The 19,986-nt window shown below is 41.2% G+C and overlaps 1 protein-coding gene across 1 annotated transcript in view; it reads left to right on the forward strand.

Moving 5' to 3' along the window:
* The first annotated feature begins 3,407 nt into the window (after positions 1 to 3,407).
* The window catches only part of megf6b (multiple EGF-like-domains 6b), a 70,970-nt gene continuing 54,391 nt past the window's right edge, over positions 3,408 to 19,986 (forward strand). Inside the window, exons 1-5 of the mRNA XM_035956473.2 lie at positions 3,408 to 3,559; positions 3,650 to 3,812; positions 5,237 to 5,371; positions 6,965 to 7,074; positions 15,178 to 15,282. Of these exons, the coding sequence (XP_035812366.2) occupies positions 3,721 to 3,812; positions 5,237 to 5,371; positions 6,965 to 7,074; positions 15,178 to 15,282 (442 nt within the window). The 5' untranslated portion in view covers positions 3,408 to 3,559; positions 3,650 to 3,720. The remainder of the gene's footprint in view (positions 3,560 to 3,649; positions 3,813 to 5,236; positions 5,372 to 6,964; positions 7,075 to 15,177; positions 15,283 to 19,986) is intronic.

A 19,986-nucleotide genomic window follows, 5' to 3' on the forward strand; every position in this document is an offset into this window, starting at 1 on the left:
TGCCAGATATTGCAGAGCCGAATGAAAACGCAATAAAATCTGAGTATGATGCATCACCTAAATAGAATAAGTAAGCTTAACCCTCGTGTTGGCCTGCGGGTCAAAATTGACCCGTTTTAAAGTTGGAAAATGTGGGGAAAAAAATGTATATTTTCACAGTGAATCTTCTGATGTCCACGTTTTCAACATTTTTGGGAAATCTTTGAACATTTTTTTGGCGAAAAAAAATGTTTAAAATGTTTCTTAAGAACATTCACACAAAAAAATCAACCAAAATCCAGCAAATTTTGCTGGATTTTGGTTCTGTTTTGTGTGAATGTTCTTAAAGAAAATATTAGAAGTTTTACTGATATATGTGTGATCACTTAAGATATTTTTTAGCATTTTTTTTGAAGATTTTTACTTATTTTTTGAAAATATTTACAAGAATTTTCTTGCCAAATTTGGGGGATTTTTTTTTTTTTTTAAATAAAACTTTCTAAGAATTATTGGAATTTTCTTCCTAAAGGTTTTGCAAATTTTCAGAAATTTGGGGATTTTTTTTTTTTTTTGCTGAATTTTTGCATTTTTTTCAGACAAGAAGACAATATTTTTTGGTGCCCGTAAATAAAGACAACGGGAGGGTTAAGTAATTCAAGTGAAACAGTGCAAATGTTACTGAGCTAATAAGCAATATCACACATGACATGTAAATATTTCACATGAAATTGAAATGCTTCATCTGGAAAATGAAACATTACATTGACAGTGTTGTACATTAATGAGAAATACATGCAAATTAAATATTACACATGATGCTGAAACTAATATTTCACACATTAGTGAAAAAGGTAACATTGCAAATGATGCTGATATTATTGTTCAGCCCTAAACTAGTATAAAGATGGTGTGATAGTGTAGAATGATGTGACAATAGTGTACATATAGTGTAAATAGCTATATTGCTTTTAAATGCATATAATTTCAGTAATTTAATAAAAAATATAGAGCAGATTTTGTCTTGGCCAACAGTGTCTTAAGATTAAAGTAGGTACAATGCAGGAGCCAGCTGGGATGTTTACCATTTTAGTACTACAGACAAATGATCAATTCCAGGAATCAATCACTTCAATAAAACATTCAGAATGTTTTCATTAGCTCAATTTTTACATTGGATGGAGCAAGAGTCCATCGTTAGGACCAAATCAGACAGCAAAAGTCACTTAGTCTCACAGTTATTAGCAGTTTAGTAATGTATGGACTATGGGCAGAACAGGCACACTGGAAACACCTCCAGTTTTGAGTTACCGCCACCTATTATCATCATGTCATTGACTTTAAAGTAGAAACCACTGTAGTCATATATAATACATCTTAAAAGCCAATTCCTTAAAACTCAACAATTGCTTGTGTAGTAAATGACTTCTCACATACAGATGAATGACAAAGGAAAAACCAACAAAGTGTCAGTAAGGTGTTGGAGCAACATCTGCCACAAGAACATCTTTGGTTCTCCTTGGCATTTGCCCCTCAAGTGTCTGACCTCCACTGGAGGAATGATCACCATTTTTACAAAACATATTCTCTCATTTGGTGTTCTAGTAATGGTGGTAGTGGACCTTGTCTAACACATCAGGCCAAAATGTTCTCTATTAGATTGTGATGCAGTGCCTGTGAAAGGCATAACAAATCAAATCAAAAGCCTTTATTGTCGTATGTCAGTGCATACGACAAAATTGGAAGCGCTGCTCCATCTGATGCATTACAGAACAATTTAAAGAATAGAACAGAAGCAGACAATTTATCAACATAAATATGATAATATAATAAAACAGCAGAAATTTAGAAGAAGTGTATTGGAAAATATTTACAGTATTGCGCAACTTCAGTTATTGCACAAGGTAGCAGTTTGATTCAAGTCGGTTTCATACTCATCAAATCATTCAGTGACGCCTTCCTTACAGGATGTATGGGGACATCCTGGAAGAGACCACTCTCATCAAGATACAAATACTTCATCATAAGGTAATCTCTCAGAATAACTTTGTATTGATTAACGTTGAGCCTTCCCTCTAAAGGAACAAGTGGACTCAAACCACGCCACCAAAATGTCCCCACAGCATAACAGAGCCCCCGGATCCCCCTCTCTTTAGAGTTCAAGGGGCTTCCTTTCATTTGTCACCCGTCTGTAGGTCATATTACCAAACAAATAGCTGCCACACAGACTGCCTTTGTGGCCCCTGAGAGTTTGTGATCATTTCCTGCCCTGTTGGTAATGAAATTACATTTAGTTGTTTGGATCTGATCATCAATTTGATTAAAACACCATTTAGATTTTTGTCTGAAAATAGACATTGATGCGCTTTGACAGGTGCTGATTGTGTTCCTGAAATGCCCTTGTCTGTTGGATTCCAGCAACTATGTGGTATATAAATTATTAATTGAAGTAACTGATCATTTCTTAATGGAGTTCATGATACACCCAGCACCGATTCATGAGTTTGATCCCCATATGTGCAAGTTACTTAAACTTATTTGCATTAGCATCATGAGTGCTTTTTACAGTGGGACCTACAACCGGATTCATCAAGAGTCGCAGACAAGGAATCACAAGATTAATCTGATTTTGAACTCGTTTTCATCGCTACAGTGAAAGAACAAGCCTTGTTCTCGGTCCCCACTTTGGCCGCACCTTAGATATGTCTGGGAGCTAATTAAAACATCATGCTGCGTCCTCGGGGGCTGCACGGACAGCGCTGACCCGAGACTCTCTCGGGTCATGAACACACATGCGTGCAATGAAAGCTTTGTTTAGAGAGCAACAGTAGTCGGTCCTGGCTGTTGACCCTTTGACCGCCCCATCAGCTGTTTGCCCCGCGGAGTGACCACTAGCTGCTTCAGACCCTGCCCTGCCACAACCCCAAACATCCTCTGCTGCTCCACGGGTGATAAGTGCATCCCTCAGTTTTCCTGGACGTCTATAAGCGGTTTGCGCCCCTGTGCGTAATTGCGTATTTTTTCCAGCTCCGTGGATAAAAGAAATAAATAAACGTGATATTTGTGTTGGAAATATAATCGTACAGTCTTAAAGGCATTCATGTAAATACCATCATGCTATTTAACGCGCACATCAGTCTGTGTTTTCGTCCAAACACGAAGAGTTACTCTGGCGCGTAGAGACGACATTTACGCACATTTTGAAAGGTCCCAGTCAGTGGAGAAAATGCTTGTTTCCAAATCTCTCTCTGTGAGTGCCCTTTGCCGACTGCAGGGCGTCTTTCAGGGGCCGTTGAAGCTTTGAATAATAGATAGTTCTCTTTGCATCCCCCACTTCCACCCACCCCAAACCCCAGCTATCATTACCAAGTCAATGGAGGGAGGCAGGACGCGCTCAGCCTCCGCGAGTTTTCAGTTCACAACATCTGCCGTGACGAGCCGTAGGTGAACTGCAGTGTTTCAGTCTGTCTCACACACACAGACACACAAACACCGGCTGCAGGAGAGAAACTTCACCGCATGTGATGGCTGTGCCATTTTTGGACAGAGTTGGGCATTTCCACGCGGAAGATCCTTTACGCGCGTAATAACTTTTGTTTTTCAAATTTTAACTGCTCGGATATTATATATATCTATTTTTAAATTGGCTGCTCATTTATTTATCTTTTTTCAGCGGACGCTATGAGATGCATTCATGAATGAATGAGGAGTTTTTAAACTGCTGGCTAATCCAAGAAGAGGAAAATGTACAGTGTTATTTTTTCTTTTTTCCTAATATTTATTCAAGGGGTTCCCGCTTTGCGTTATAGCAATGCCAACAATCTCCAGCCCTATATGTAAGTACAGTTTTGTCCCTATTTTTGTTGTTCACATACTGTTTTGCAGATATTTATTTGTTCTTAGGAATGGTGCTTAGTCTTTTACCATCATATACCCTTTGTAGTGAAAATGCTGGTTCACTTGTACATCTATAAACTTTTCTTGAACCAGACTGAACCAGAGCCACAACAGCAGAAACTTGAAATATTTTTCTCCTTGTTTATGAAGCATCAATCATTCATTTTGCTGCCATGCAGTCTTTATCATAGCCTGTATTTGTTTGCATGCATAGTATCACTATAATTTACTTGATTATGATCAGCACTGGCTCCATGTGGATGGTCCGCTCAGCGCTCCTCACTCTGTCAGACTGTTTGTTTTTAAACCCCTCAAAGTGAAGAGTTGGTCAATTATAACAGGTATTTCATATCCAAAAATAACAAATATGGAGCCTGCATTGTGTGAGAAGAGCTTCTCTGCTGTTACCTGACGCTAACAGTAAGGGCTTTCATATGCAGCTATGTGTACAGCTAGAGGTGACAGTGATTACGATTGTTTATGAGATGAGCAGCTGGATGTTGTCTTAAGATTCCTGCTGATCTCCATATGCCAAGCCTTCCTGACTGCGCTTGGAGAGTTGCCAAAAAAGTTAATGTTTCAAAGATCATATTGCTCTTTTTTCCTCTTCTTTCTGTTTTTTAATGAGACTCCTCTGCGTGGTGCAGTGAATGATCTAAAGACAGGTCTGCTGGTTAACCCAGACAGACTCTGTAAGGAGGACAAAACACTGGAATTGAAGGCTTGCCATATTTTACCTGAGGGAAAACATGTTAACGTCTCCTCTTTGTGCTGTCATTCAATCTGAGTCACAGGTATAATGTGAGAATTATGTCATGTTTTTCTTTTATTTATTTATTTTGAAAACATTGTGCAAAGTGATTACAGCGGTTGCCCTTCATTTTTCTTACTTTTGTTTCCCAGCAAATGTGGCTCATGTCTGGAACATTGGGATCTTCTTTGATGTGGTTATGATTTTTTTTTCTTTTTTGGGGGGTGGGTAGGCAATGGAAAATTCTTGCCACTTTCAGGTAACACATTTCAGATGACTATTGCGCTCAAGCTGAAGTGCAGGCACTATCTTGCACTTTGCAGCCCAGCATTCTGAAAGGTGATGTATGAGGAATTCCCCTTAAGTCTTTAAAAAAATACCAAAAACCAGACATCATAAGCAGCCTCACTCTTCAGCACAGGTAAGGCCCTCGCAGGCATTACATTGTCAAAAAACTCCAAAACGCCTCATGCGAGCCTTGTCCATCTATCTTCACTGCAGCATTTCTTTAAGCGGTCATAAATTGCCCTGCTGCCACCTGTACATCTGTACAGAACAACACAGCGGAACTTTTTGACATGTTAAGTATTTTTACCACTATTTTTGTTCCAGGCCAAATGTGTGCGTGGAGAGGGAGGTGACGCTGGTCGCCCAGAGGCAGCCCTGTGTGCAGGCCTTTACACGCATGGTTAAAGTGTGGAAGCAAGGCTGTGTGGGGCAGTCGTGGTGCATGGGATATGAGAGAAGGTGAGTAATGTACCTCATTTGTAGCCTGTCTACTCCTCCCTTTCAACTCAAAGCCTCTGATTCTGCTCTTATACAAACACTCCCAACCTCACCTGCAGGGAATGCAGTGCTTTGCTGATTAAACTCTGGCTAGAGGAAGGAATTAATTAGTGGTTTTGTGTTGCCTCCATGACTCATGTCGCCAGAAGAATTTATCTGAGAGGCCACAATCTTTTATTGAGCTCCATCTCCAAACGGAGTCAAACAGGATGCAAGATCCAGCTTCCTGATCTCCTCCTTCCTCTTCACCTCTTCATCTCTCTCACTCCTGTTCTGTAATCACAGTTTTTAAGCCGCCATACAGTTAAGTGCAAGGTGTAGCCCTACTTCACTGGGGTTAACACGCAGGCATCTCCGCAACCAACATTCCTTTGAAGGAGAATCCCAATGTTAACATTTTAGCCCGTCTTCAGGTTATCTCTTACAGGAGTTTCTCGCTGTGCTGCTGATGCTTTCTCCGCATTATTTACCATGTTACAAAGTCAAAGGTTGCTTTGAAGGCAGCCAAGGCCACAATTACTCGCTACAAACAAAACGTGTTTCCACAATGTGTAATGACTGTGGAGAAATGAGAGGTGTCCCAAAGTACAGGGATGGGCACCGTTCTCTGAAGTCAAGCCTGACAGTCACATCTTAAAAATGGTGTCTTGAAACCCTGGGAAAGTTTGGTTCAAAGACCCAGAGCTGTTTGATCAGATTAGATGTCTGCCGCACGAAACATTAAAGATTATTACTATATATATTAAGCCAGATACTCTGTATATTTACATGTATGTTCACACACATTACCCAACTGACAGGGAAATTTCCCACACCATTGGTTAACATTACCTATAAGTTGTAATGTTTCAAACCAAATGTTCAGGAAGCATTTTAAGAATATTTTCATTTCCAGTAATGTCCCTAAAAAATTGATATAATTTTTAAAATGTCAACACAGAGGTTGTTGTCAGGAAAACAGAATATGTTCCTCAATAACAAAGGAAGAACTTTCTCAAACCAACATTCAACAAATGTTTAGGTTCATGGGTTAACAGAACTGCTACAGAACTTTCCTGTAACATGATATATTAAAGTGGAACATTTTTCAGAGCGATAACAAAACGTTCCTGTAATGTGATATATTCACTAAGGTGTAACATTGTGTGTGTGTTCAGAGGACATTTCGGGGACGTTGTCGATGATGTTGATCTATAAAACTTTACCATAATGTTCTGCAGTATTACCTGATACTAAAGAAAGAGTGTTGGTAATGCAACAGGTTTGGAGAGCATTAGAGGATTTCAGTTTAACAGTATTATCCCCAAGCATTTTTAGAAAGACTGCAGTTATCCTGCCCTGAAAAAGAACATTCTGGGAACTAAACAAAAACGTCCCACTGAAAACATTAGTAGAACTTGACATCTAACCAGTTACTGTTTTACAGTGGAGTACTTTAAAAAAAAACAAATGTCAGCTCTCGTGAGCTTTATAAGTTTTTGTTCTATGTCCAATCTCTGCCATTGTAGCTGGTTTGATTGACTGATTTTAATTTGATGTTTGTCCTGTCAACAGGACGGCGTACTACACGGCATACAGACAAGTGTACAGACAGGATTACCAGACTGTGTACAAGTGTTGCCCTGGATGGTCTCAGCTGAATGCAGAGGCAGGATGTCTGTATCGTAAGTATCTTCAGTTTTTACATTTATTCCTAAAAAAAAAAAAAAAAAATCAAGTCACTTTTCATCGATTGTGACTTTCTTGTATAAAGCAGAGCACATGCAGGTGAGTATATTTACTAAAAGGTAATATGTCTTGACTCAGCGGGGGGGGGGGGGGGGGGTTCAAACATTACTTCACCATTGGCACTGAATGAAAGAGTTTCAGAAAAAGGTCAAAAGGGTCAAGAGGTGCTTTGCCCGTACAGACTCCTGAGCAGATGTTATCAGTCAGTGTTGTGCCCACAGCACTTGTGTTGTTACAGCACTCAACCCAGATTCAGATGTGGATGCTGGGGAAAAAAAGGTCTGAAGTGTTGAAAGAGTTGAAGTGTTGACATTTGCTCTCAAATCGGATTTGCGTTGTAGTGTCTTGTTCAGCACTCGGCAAAAAACATTTACAATCTAAGAGCGGTCATGACTCTGCAGCACTCCTGTAGTTTAAGATAGATCGCCTGGCTGTCAGCCTCTGCTTGTCTGGATATGTACTGTACAGCACACAGTAAAGCCCAAATGGTCTCGCTGTGGCCCCATACTCAAATCTTGGCTCACATCCATATAGTCGTGCCACTTTTTCCCATTCAGGTGTGACATGACACTGCAGGTCACAGAGCTGCATTATGGATATAAAAACAGACAAGTACGTCCAGTGTTTACCTCAACCAATCACAGTCAAGGCCGCCCAGACTGTACCATGGTGGAGAGACAACCTGCTGATCTGCACATGAGGAACAAAGAATAACAAAAATGAATCTCCTCAGCGACTCCATGTATGGAAAAGTAGTTCTGTTGGTCACACTGAGGCTGCCAACAGCTCATCTCCTTGTGGATAAGCTTAGCCTCACACCGCTGAGACCAAGAAGGCCCCTTTGATGGGATTTTACAGCCAGTGATCCAGATCGCATAGCCTGCATACCATAGACGGACCCTTGGCAAAGCCTTCCTGTAAACAGTTTGTCCCCCTGTCCGGTAGACTGACAAGAAGACTCCTACTTCCCCGTTTCTCCTTCCTTGATTGGAACCGACCCATATGCTTAATGCCCAGCCCTCGCACATTCAGTGCAGGCAAATTACTCTCTGGGATAGCCCTGTGATGGGAAGTGGGTGGGATGGGTAGTGAGAGAAGATCTCCTGGATGCTCCTGTCATCAGTGTCTTATTATGGCCTCTATGCCCTCTTCAAAGAGCTCTTTGTTTGCAGGGAGAAGGTTACAGTATTAAATTATACAAGCAAGCTTTACACTGTCTGCTCTATGATGAGTCTGGTTTGTTTTAAAACACCCAAAAAAGAAATGTCTTAAAGAGACATTTCTCATTTCTCAGGACTGCCCAGTGTCTCCCCTCACTCAAGTCAGGGAGGGAGGGTTGTTTCTCTGTTTCTCGTGACAATGGCTGCTCTCTTCAACATCAGGCAGGGCTTTTATCTCTGTAACCAAAGACGTGGCAGCACTTTGAGATGGGACAAACTAATCACCCTTTTCTCTGAGCCATTGAACCAGGATAAAAGGAAGCTCACACCACAATCCTCCCACTCCTGCACACTTTGCTGTGTGCTATCTGCACTGTACCTCAGTCAGCACAATGCAATCTGTGTGGCTGTTTTCAACATCACCTCCGACATCCAAAAAGGGAAAATCTGCTTTGCAAAATGTACAGCTTTAGTAAATCCTCTGAAAAACCCCAAATGAGAGAAAGATGGGAATGCTTTGTGTTGAGATAGGGATTTGCTGTCTGGGACATTTGAGGTTTCTTTATGTGGCTCGTTGCCTCCTTTTCCTCTGTCTGTTTGTGTCTGTTCCCCAATAAAACCAGTCAGTCAGTGTAAGGTAATTAGGCTAATGACCTCTGGTTATTGTGAGGCAGTTGAGCAGAATTGAGGCTCTAATCATGTGTTACATCTACTAGTTGAGTGGTTTGTTGGTTCACCCCCCTTTGCCCTTTCATTACCGTTCACCTATGTTTCTTCTCTTCCCATTATATCCATCAGTTACATATAGCTTGACATCCTCTTGCTATAGTGCAATCCATCATGTCAGTTGTTGTGAGCTCCAGCTTTCTTTGCTTAGCATAATAAGTCACATATTTGGAGAAAGCGTATACCACAGCGCAGCAAACGTCTGGATATTTTCACATTTCTATTCTGCTAATTTGACCCCCTCCCTCTTGTTTTCCACGTCTGTCAGTTTCAGGCTACTATCATATAATTACAAAGGTTCATGTGTTTTCCATACTCACAATAGTATTGAATCAGAGTTCTTGAGCAAGTTTGCAGATATCTGAGATTTAGAGTTTTTGTTTTCCAAGTTCTGATGTTTTCCAGCTATATTGCATAAAGAATGCACAAAGGGGAGTCAAACTGAATGAATGAACCTTTTTATAAGTTGTTTTTTTTTTTTTGCAGTGTAGGTATGCTCTTCCTCTACAAATGTTCTGCTTAAGATTTTCCCCATCTATTTTTTTTTCCTACAAAAGTCAGCCAGGTAGTGTTTGGAGGCAAAATGTGTTTGAAAAAACTCCAAGTGCAGCTGAGGTGACTTTTGTGTATTTTGAAAAGACTTCAATTTGCTCAGTGTCTATCTGATTCTGCTGCGAGTGAAGACCTCTTGACTTTGCGATGGCGACTTCCTCCACTTAAGCGTTTGGAGGACCACTCAATCAGTGAGCTAAACCTTTTACTAAGCATGTAGCCATGGGACGGGTGAAGATGGACAGGGTTAGCCGGCAGTGGAAACGAGCAGCTATGCTGCTGGACGGCAACAATAAGCTTTGTGACAGGGGCTGAGGAGCAGGGACAATAGCTTCTCCAGTTTGTCGTCCTCGTTAACTGCTGAATAGGAACTGGCCCCCTTTTATGGTGGGACTGGCGAAGGTAGCTACATGTGAAATAGGCCCTGTAGCCCGAAGAGAGGAAATGGTCCCCTGTCGATCCATGGGTGGTCTTTTGTGTGTGTTTGAGTGTGTCATGGAACACGGCAACAACTATGTCAGTGGTCATGGGGACCACATTGTGCATAGCTGAATACAAATAGACACAGGCGGAGACACATAGAGAGAAACGGACCAAAAACAACATTTCATGGTGCATTATGCAACAAAACACTGGTGTAGTTTAGATTGTTTGGTTCATTGAAACACTGCCTCTGGTTACCCAACGTTCCTCTTGATCTAATAGGTAGCATGCAGCAGTTGTAGCTAGGTCAGCAGAAAACTCCAAACAAATTAAAGCTGTCACATTTGTTAAAGTTTGTGGAACTGCTGTCAAACATGAGGCTGTGAGCAAATCGCCAGTTTAGTCTCAAAAACTTCAGCTCTGTTAGAGGCTGTTGATGCTGCTGGAAGAACATGCGACAGGTGTAGTTTGGAGAATTACACTTAATCTATTATGTGTCTGGTGAGCAAATATGAAGTCCTCACACAAGAAGTAAATTTGGTTCTAAAACATGAGTTGGGCTGCTCTTGTTCAAAGCCCTTTTTGAAATCCTGTTGAACCGCTGTTAAATTCTTTACTGGAAGCAAATGTCAACATGTTTATCTAATGCAATCAATGACACATTAAAAGAACATTATGAAGCTACTCACATAGGAAAGGAACGCTGTTCTGGAGAGATGGACATCACTTGTTTAGTTTCAGATGGTTGAGTTTAGCTATGAGATTAGAAATTAGTAATTGCACTAAAGACACTTTACAAATTAGTTTCCCATAACGTTGTTTTTCATTTGAAAGCAGCAGTGTTTAAAGGCAATACAGGTCAAAAACTCTGTTCAACTTCACATGGAGTTTATTGGCATTATATACTCTATTTTCAGTTTGGTCATGATTACATGTATGCCATTAGCATGTCATAACATTTATGTCACCGTACAAAGCAAGAAGTGGGCCAAATACTTGCCGTGCTACATCATGACAGGTGTTTTTTTCAGTAAAGTTTTTGCTTTATTATGTGGCTGAATGCCAAATTTTGCATTAAACTAATGGAAACGTGTATTTCTTCTCAGGAATTTGTACAAAGCTGACACGCAGAGAAAGAGATGCCCCAAATATTCTAATTGTAGAGTCTTGCAGACCGAACATTTTTTGCTAAGCTTTACTGCAGCATTGTTGTGCCTGCTTTGTCAAATTGACCCGGTGTCTAGCTCAAATGGTATTTAAAGTCTTTCAAAGAAACCTGTCAGAGATCATCTGACATAGCTAGCCCTAGTTTTCACAAGAACTCTTTGAAATGACACATTCCTCTGCATAGCAAAACATGATTTGTTGCCTCAAAATACAGTGCTTGGCGCTGCGTGTACCAATTATGGCACCAAAGGGAGCCCTGAGCGCAGGCCTTTGTGTCTGTGAATTGCCCCAAATGTGGTCTCCCTCTGGGTCGCTCCCTGGGGGTCAAACAGATCGACGGAGCCTAAACAAACACAGGGGTTCCTCTGTGTTGATGTGGTCATCCCCTTCAGAAGCTGTAAGGGTGACACCTGCTCACGGGTTTTCAGTTTCTCTGCACGAGTCCCTGACCCCTGCTCTGTCCGTCTCTTCTTTTTGTGGAAGCTGCTAATCCTCTCAGAGAAGGTGTCTTTGTAATGGAGTGCAGGCATTTGCTGCAACAGATGAGAGTGAGTTCTATGCCACACTGCATGCCACATTAAGGAATTATTTCAGGGAAGATTAAGCAGCATACAGGGCTCAGGAAGGGGGCTGCCCAAAAATGCCCTGGTTAGCTGCCAACAATCTTGTGTGTCTCACATCTCTGAAAAGGGAATGTACATTCCCCTTGTTGTCGCTTAGTCATGCTACTCTGAAGTGACTCTGAGAGACGTCTGACCTTTTGCTTTGTTGCTTGTGATTTAGTTCATTTGAAGCTTTTTTTCCCCCAATGTTTCATTAATGTGATCTCTCACAGCTGGGGGTAATGTCACTGTTCTATAAAATTGGGATCTTTCTGAAACAGTGCAATTAAACCTGACCACAGAGTAATGTTTTTGTTTTTTTTCCAGCTCATCTGTCGTCTGTTACTTTCACCGCACCAAAAAATTCCTGGACATTAGACAGAATAATCACACAAGTAGGGATGGATATGTTACTGTATCGTGGCGTCTGTAGCCACACAGTCTTGAGGAACTGGAAGTCATCATGGGGAGATTAGTGGTGGTGAGCTGGTATTCTTGTTGGAATAGAATTTCACTGGTTTCACAAATTGGGCGTGTTGAATTATACGCAGCTGAGCACAACATAGATGTATTTTACCGTGTTCAGTGAAGCATTGGTGTTTATACGGAAGACTGCAAAAAAGAGATATTGATGTCTTATTTGGATTGTGTGTTTTATACACTATAGTGCGCATGTATGTGTGGGTTATCCACTGCAGACGCTCTGGATGGTCCAACTGTTAAGCAGGTGTCTGAGGATGGAGCCAGATGACATGCGGATGTTTAGGCTGAGTGCTGGTCTCTGCAGAGCCATCTGACAGACATGCATGAAATTACTGCGGCTCATCTGTGATTATTAGAGGAACCACTTCTTCACATTCAGCTTCTTTGTCTGGAAATGTTATGTTATTCCCTCAGGGTACTGCTGACATGGTACAGCTGAAGCCTGATCGTAGAAAGACTTAAGCCAGCTTATGTTTTCACACCCCGAAGCATCTCTTATTCCCTTTGCCATTTTATTGTACATCTGTTCAAAGTATTTAAAGTAGGGCTGCCACTGATAATCTTTCAAAAACTTTTATAAGTCAATTATTTTATAGACAAATCAGTAACTGATGTGTTCTATAAAAGCTTCCTTAAATAGTGGGAAATGCCTGTCAAAATTTCCCAAAACCCAAAAACATGTATTCAGCTTCACTTTTTGTGGAGGCCAAAAGTCTGTAAAACGGAAAAAAACAGCAAGTCTTTGCATTTTTAGACTGTTTTTCTCAGTTACGTAAACTGAGAAACATTCTGCCTTAACTTGCATAAGTCACCGAACCAAATTTTCGTATCTTGGCGGAGGGGTGGAGCATGGGTCAAGGAAGAATCCATTAAATTTTAGGTGCAGATCCAGATCATTTTCATTAAAATTGCAAGACAGGGCATTGGTCTCGGTGGGAATGTGCTCTCCAAGAGACTGTCTAGGTTTATGTTGATAGTTAGTCAACTAATTATTTCAAGGGTATTTATAGTTATCTTGTCCAATTACAAGAAGTGGCAACCTCTAGGCCTGAACTATAAAGCCAGTGTGTGCAGTTCCATGAATGACAACTTGAGGCTGGCCCCAAAATTCAATCCTATTAGACCCCCATGTTAAAAAGCCAAACTTTACAGCAGACATAAACATGTTTACAGCCTGGTACAAATGCTGTTTTGATCTTTATTGCTAATTTCTTCTTTCATGACACTGGGCAGTGGGTGAATTTGTATATAACTCACCAGTTTAAATTGTGTTATTGCTTAAAGTTATGCATGATAATGTTTAACCACTCTGAGTGACATGTGGTTACTGTAAGAGGACAGTCCATGGCCCAGAGATGTTTGCCTGGACCGCCTCACCTCTACTCACATGCCAACTCTTTGCTCATTTTTGTGGTTAGCTGGGAGTTAGGAGTCAGGCACTGCCAAGATGGCAATTGCCAAAGTCACCACACTGAGCTACAAAACTGCTGCTCAGGAAACCTGCGGGTTATGTCACTTAGGGTTTATATACAGTCTATGATTCAGGCCCTTAATTGGCCCACAAGAGAATGATCTTTTTACAGTAAGGCAAAATAAAAATACAAGTACGTGAAACATAAAGTCAATATGACAGTTAGAAACACTGGAAGCACTGTTACTATGCATGCAGTACAGAACGCAACAAAATGCGCATGTAGTTAAAGCAGGAGGAGCAGCAATAAGGAAAACAAAGATAAGGTAGATATCTGCTGATGGGAGCAAGCTGAACTCGCCCTGATGTTTCTGTTTAAACTGTAAGGGGCACAATGAGACCATCACTATGTCCGTATATGGCCAATAAATGGCGCCAGACCAGCACCTGGAGTGATGACAGGTCATGCCGCATCTGGTGGGATTAGATGGACAAAAATGCATGTTTGGCAGAAGATGCAAAATTAATCTGACTTTAAGACTGCCATCTTACAATCATCTTAGTAGGGATTGGCATTTTGTCTTCCACTTATGATTAGAGGGACTGTGTTTTTCCACTCAGTGTCCACTTGTTGCAGGAACAGCAATGATAGACCTCAGTCTTCTGGACCTGTCGTCACTAAGCACTGTGCTCTGATCTGGAGAGTGCAAACAACAATCCTGGCTTAAACAGCTGCGTCTTACTTCGTGGGCATATTAGCTTCAAAATCTGTCAGATCGGCAGAGAGGATCAAGCACACGTGTACTGTACGTACATACACATAGGTTTAGGTGGAGGCTGTCATGATTAATGTGAGTGTTGTTTGAGTTTATGGAATGTGATGGAACACCACTGAGGTGGTGTCACATGTTCTGAGCTACTTAGTGGCCTTTGCTGTTTGTATGTCCCGGATTCTTTGAATTTCACGTCTTAACTAGCGTGAGCAGTTTGACTTAGTGGGATTTATGGACGCAGGGTCGCTGGCTCCAAGAGATGGATGAGCATCACTCGCCCTGTGGCTTTACCTCATAACTCACCAAGGCAAATATTCATGGTCAGTTTACGACAATGATCAAAAGTTCAGGTAATCAACCAAGGTCATTCTCAGGTAAAGTTCTCTGACTTTGCGTGGGTTTGCCAGAAAAGTCAGACAAGCTGTAGCTGCCAATCTCGTATGACTGATTCCCTGGAAATATAGTTTAGAAATTTTCTTTTGCTTGGCTAAAAGCCTACTCCTCCTCTCAAAGCCAAGTGGTGGATTCCTCTTACATTGCTTTGTGTGAATGAAGGAGAATAAAGGTTCCTCTTTAGACAGGAGTTAACAGGCCGATGATAAGTCTTTGATAGAAAGAGGTCAGTGTTTGAAACCACAGATGCAGACATCTGATGACAACAGCCAGGTGTCTGTGCTTCACTCATCTGTTTGTTTTGTCTCTCCTCTTTTACCACCTCATCTGTCCACATGTACACATGCAGCGGTGTGCAGCTACGGCGTGTGCTTCAATGGAGGCCAGTGTCGGGAAGGGTCCACCCAGCTTTGTGACTGTCCTGCAGGGTTCAATGGGCCCAGTTGCCAGTATGGTGAGTAGAAGGATTCATACAGTGTTTCAATTAAAAATGGATTTTTTTCCTATTTTTTTGTGCTTCAACTGTTTGTTTTTAATCTGCAACAATCAGCAACATAAGTGCGTAAGAGTAAAACATAGTGGCTTTTAGTTTCTATGATGGTAATAATGAGATTACTGTCACTATGCAAAGCTGTATGAAGCAATTTTTAGTATTTTACTCATGGGCATTTTCTGTAATTGTCATTGGATGCAGTACAGTTTGATAACTAACTACAGTAAAACTAGGAGTTGCGGAAACTTGTCCCAGATAGACTGAAGCTGAGCAGCAGCTTGCCGTTTGATTAAAAACACCTTTTTGGCTCTTTGCTGGTGATTCTGATTCTGATCCATTACAGTCAGCTCTCCAAGCCTCTCCACTGAACCCTGTTAAAATGATAGCTTTTGCCTACAACTGAATGGGAATCTCCTCACATCAGCAGTTGGCCTTTTCACCAGAAGCCCAAGTATTTTATCAGCAACTCCATTGTTGAATTTGAGCTGTTGAAGTAAAACAGTGGAGGATTCAGTTGTTTTTCAGATAACACCACACGACAGGAAATTCCTTTTAGTGTCAAGTTTTTACCAGAGTCATCCATGTCTCCGTTAAATTAGGCCCTCCCAGATTTTGTTGCATGTTGAAACTGCAGAGACAATTAAACGTCATGATCTCTTTTGTTACAGTGATCTGACCTGACCTTACACTCTCTGGAAAACATATAGGATCCTTCACATGCATCTCTTACTAACTTCTCAGTAAGCACAAGATTTTCTCAAAAGGTCCCCACTGCAACCTATGTAGTTCCATGACACCTCTTAGTACTTCCTTTGTGGCTGTTATAAGACTCATGATCAAGCTTTGGGAAATGTAGCGCTGACAGCTCCTCTATACATTCAGAACTCTTTGTGGCAGCTAAGCTGACCTGGCTTACTTCTGATTACTTCATGCTTGAATGAAAGACTTAATCGTCAGGACAGAGGATCCATGAACACTGATGCCCAGTGAGGTGCTGCCCAGTACAGCTTAAGACCACTGAGTCCCTAAACAAGCTGGTCCTGATGGGCTTAATGGAGGTCTTTGAGAAGATTGAAACCATCTGCAGAACACGATGTTTGGTGATCAGTATTCATGCATAAATGACAGGATAGGTTTACCTAAAACTGAGCATATAAACACAATGAGAAGTATAATAGACTCAACATAAACATCTAGAACCCAGCTAATTCTGTTTTTATGCTCTGCGTTCCCTATGTATGAAATTATGTGTCTGACATGTATTGGAGTGCTTTTATGTGTTACGTAGGATAGGATATCTGTCTTCTGTGATCTCCACAGTGGAACTTCATCAGTCAATCTGAGCAGCATCACATTTTTCCATCCATCCATTCTATCCATTATCTATACACCGCTTAATCCTCACTAGGGTCGCGGGGGGAGCTGGAGCCTATCCCAGCTGACTCGGGCGAAGGCAGGGGACACCCTGGACAGGTCGCCAGTCTGTCGCAGGGCTACATATACAGACAAACAAGCACTCTCACATTCACACCTACGGGCAATTTAGAATGATCAATTAACCTCAGCATATTTTTGGACTGTGGGAGGAAGCCGGAGTACCCGGAGAAAACCCACGCATGCACAGGGAGAACATGCAAACTCCATGCAGAAAGATCCCGGGAAAGCCGGGACGCGAACCAGGGACCTTCTTGCTGCAAGGCGAAAGTGCTAACCACTACGCCACTGTGCAGCCCTCATCACATTTTTCCCTGACACATAATGACAAAGTGAGGACCAATGGGGTATGATCTCCCTCACCATTTATGTCTAACAGTAAAAAAAAAAATGTGAAGATGTGGGAATGATGATGACACTGCTAGACTGAAGCCATAAAAAGTGTAACTGTTCGGTATGGAGGGTTTCTAAATGGGTTCTCAGTAAATCAGGAAATGCTAAAAACAATAGGACACAGAAGCAGAAAATGGTGAAGAAAATATCCTTTAATCTTGTCGGGATTCAAAACCATCCCTAAGATACCAGAACATCTACACATCAAACACATTTTTTTTGGAAGAAAATACAAATTTTCTGTGTTCCAAAAATCTAATCAAAAGAAGACACTTCTCCTCTCAGGATGTCGGAAAATATACAGTATTGTCAAAACTCATACAGTTTTTGTCATCCTGTTGCCATAACTTTAAGAACTTTTATTTATATACTCTTTTTAACCTAACCCTTTAGCTGCACAGTTATCTTCAAGACAGTGTTTAAAGGCTTGCATGAATATCTTGAATTTTAAAGGGTCTCCTTCAAAGACCGGTATCTCTCTTGGTGGAAGTTGACTTGACCTGTGTTGTTGTAGTAGCAGTTCAGATACTTGATTTTGCATCTGTAAAATCTGAAGTATGCGGTTATCAGCTGTATGTACAACAGTTCCATCTTCTTTTCCACTTCTTTCCACTTTTGACACAGATACATGTAATGTTTTATTTTCTGTCAAATCCTTGACCCTTGCATTGGGATGAACATTTGTTGGCTTTAGTTCATGCTTCTCAAAATAGGACTCCATTCCATCCTGTTCTGCTGAAAATGCTTGCAACACAGACACTTCTGCATCTGCAGCTGCAATCTGAGCCTCAAGGTCCACTTGTTCCATTTGTTTGCGTAGTGATTCTGCTTGTGTCTCCAGTTCATGTCTCTTTTTTAGTGAATCTGCATGTGCCAGCAGCGCAGCTCTCTTAGCTTCAGCTTGTGCTGTTGCTATTGAGGATTTGTTGGATCTGTTTGATCTTGCGCAGGTTGTTGCTGATTCAACATTTGATATACTGTCCATTGATGTTATTTTATCCTCAATGCTTTTCACAGCTCCTTCACATGCACACTCCAAATATTTTGCTACACTCAGAGAGACTTCATCCACACCCACAAGTTTTGCCTTGAACCAGATTTCATGTTTTTCTGTTTCTTCCACAGGTAACAGCTTTAGCAGATCATTATGTGCAACTTTTGCATCATTAAGCAGCACTTGATATTTGTTAAAGCTGCTTTCTATTTCAGCTTTATTCCCAGGTTCAAACAATAACTCCTGAAGTGTCCTTTTTAATTCAGCAGCTTTATTCAGTTTAAATTTTATTGTTTTTCTAAATCTCCTATTTTACAAAGTAATGCTTTTGTGCTAAGTTTTACTTTTCTTTTTGTGACTGGAAGTTCAGCCTCACTAACAGTCTGAGATTCAGCAGTTACTTCTACTGCATCAGTCATCTTTTCACACAAATCTGCATAGCTACCTTGATTATTAGTTTGAACCTTCGAACCACCTTGAGTTTCAGACATTTTTTAACCATTTGTTCATCAACCACAGTTTTTCATTTAAAAGTTGCTTTTTCAAAAGTTCACACCAGAACACAACGTAAATTCTGTCCATGAAAATAAAGTCTCTTCCTTTGAAGTAGTGTCTTGGACTTGAAATAAAGTTTGTTTTACTTTGTTTTGGCCCAATGTTTTGGTATTTCAAATAGATAGTTGTGTGCACACTTTTATATAATGGCCATATGTATGTGTGGTACCTCCTTTATTAGACCTCGATCCAAAAGAATCCTTTCCTCGTCTGTCCGCCGCCGCTGCCCCGGAGTCTCCTGTCTCCGTCCGCATCCATCCAGGTGTCCAGACGTCCACACCTGGCCAATGGGTGGTCCACTGCCCGCCCCCGATCTCCGGTGCTCGTCGTTGCGCCCAATGCAGCCGCGACTCCTCCTGTCGGGTCTCTCCTGCCGTGAACCGTGGTGAAGATCAGCGTCGTCTGAACCACAGCGTCTGGATTACAGCTGGATCGCAGCGTTGCCGTCCTCGTAGCACAACTTATAGTTCGATATGATCAAATAGAGATTGTTTTTGACTAATTGATGACGCAAACTTGATTCCGTTAAGAACGCGTGGCTTTCTGGCTCCTCTGACGTGTTCTTGTACTCTCTCATGGTCCAAGAAATAACAATTATGAACGGATTCATCAATTTATTTACCTTCAAGAGTTCATCAAAATTAACAAAGCACAAAGTCTTTCCAATAAACAGTCTTTCACGCCACGCCACGGTCAAAACAGTTTACCTCTCGTTTTGCGCCACACCTGTGGTAATTAGTGTGGCCTTTAAATACACAGGTAACTCATTCACAGCGCCACTTGCTGGTTACTCATTGAAATGGCTCCAACACAGTGCCTATAAACATTTTGGAAGTATTCTCCTTCTATGCTTTTCAACACTGAATTGTGGTGAATTTAGTTAGACTTTTTAAAAAGTATTTACAAGAATTTAAAAAATGGAACTTATTCATATAAAGGAATATGAATCAATTAAAATCTAAAACATAAATTAAGGCATTGCATAAATATTCACCCACTTCAATGAACTTTTGGCCACATTTACAGCATTGAGTCTGTGTGGATAGGTCTCAATCAGCCTTGACGGCTGATGTCAGGTTGCACAGGGATTGTGAATGAACACCTTTTTGAAGTCTAGCCACAAATTCTAAATTGGATTGAGGTCTAGATTGAGGTCTGATACTGCCACCACCATGCTACATGGCAGCGACGGTGTTTTTGCGATGAAGTGCAGTATTTGGAGTCCACGCAACATAGCGTCTAGTCTGATGGCCACACCATTAAATTTTGGTCTCATGAGGCCAAAGAAA

This window comes from Amphiprion ocellaris, chromosome 5, assembly GCF_022539595.1.
Source record: "Amphiprion ocellaris isolate individual 3 ecotype Okinawa chromosome 5, ASM2253959v1, whole genome shotgun sequence".
NCBI classification, from domain to species: Eukaryota; Metazoa; Chordata; class Actinopteri; family Pomacentridae; genus Amphiprion; species Amphiprion ocellaris.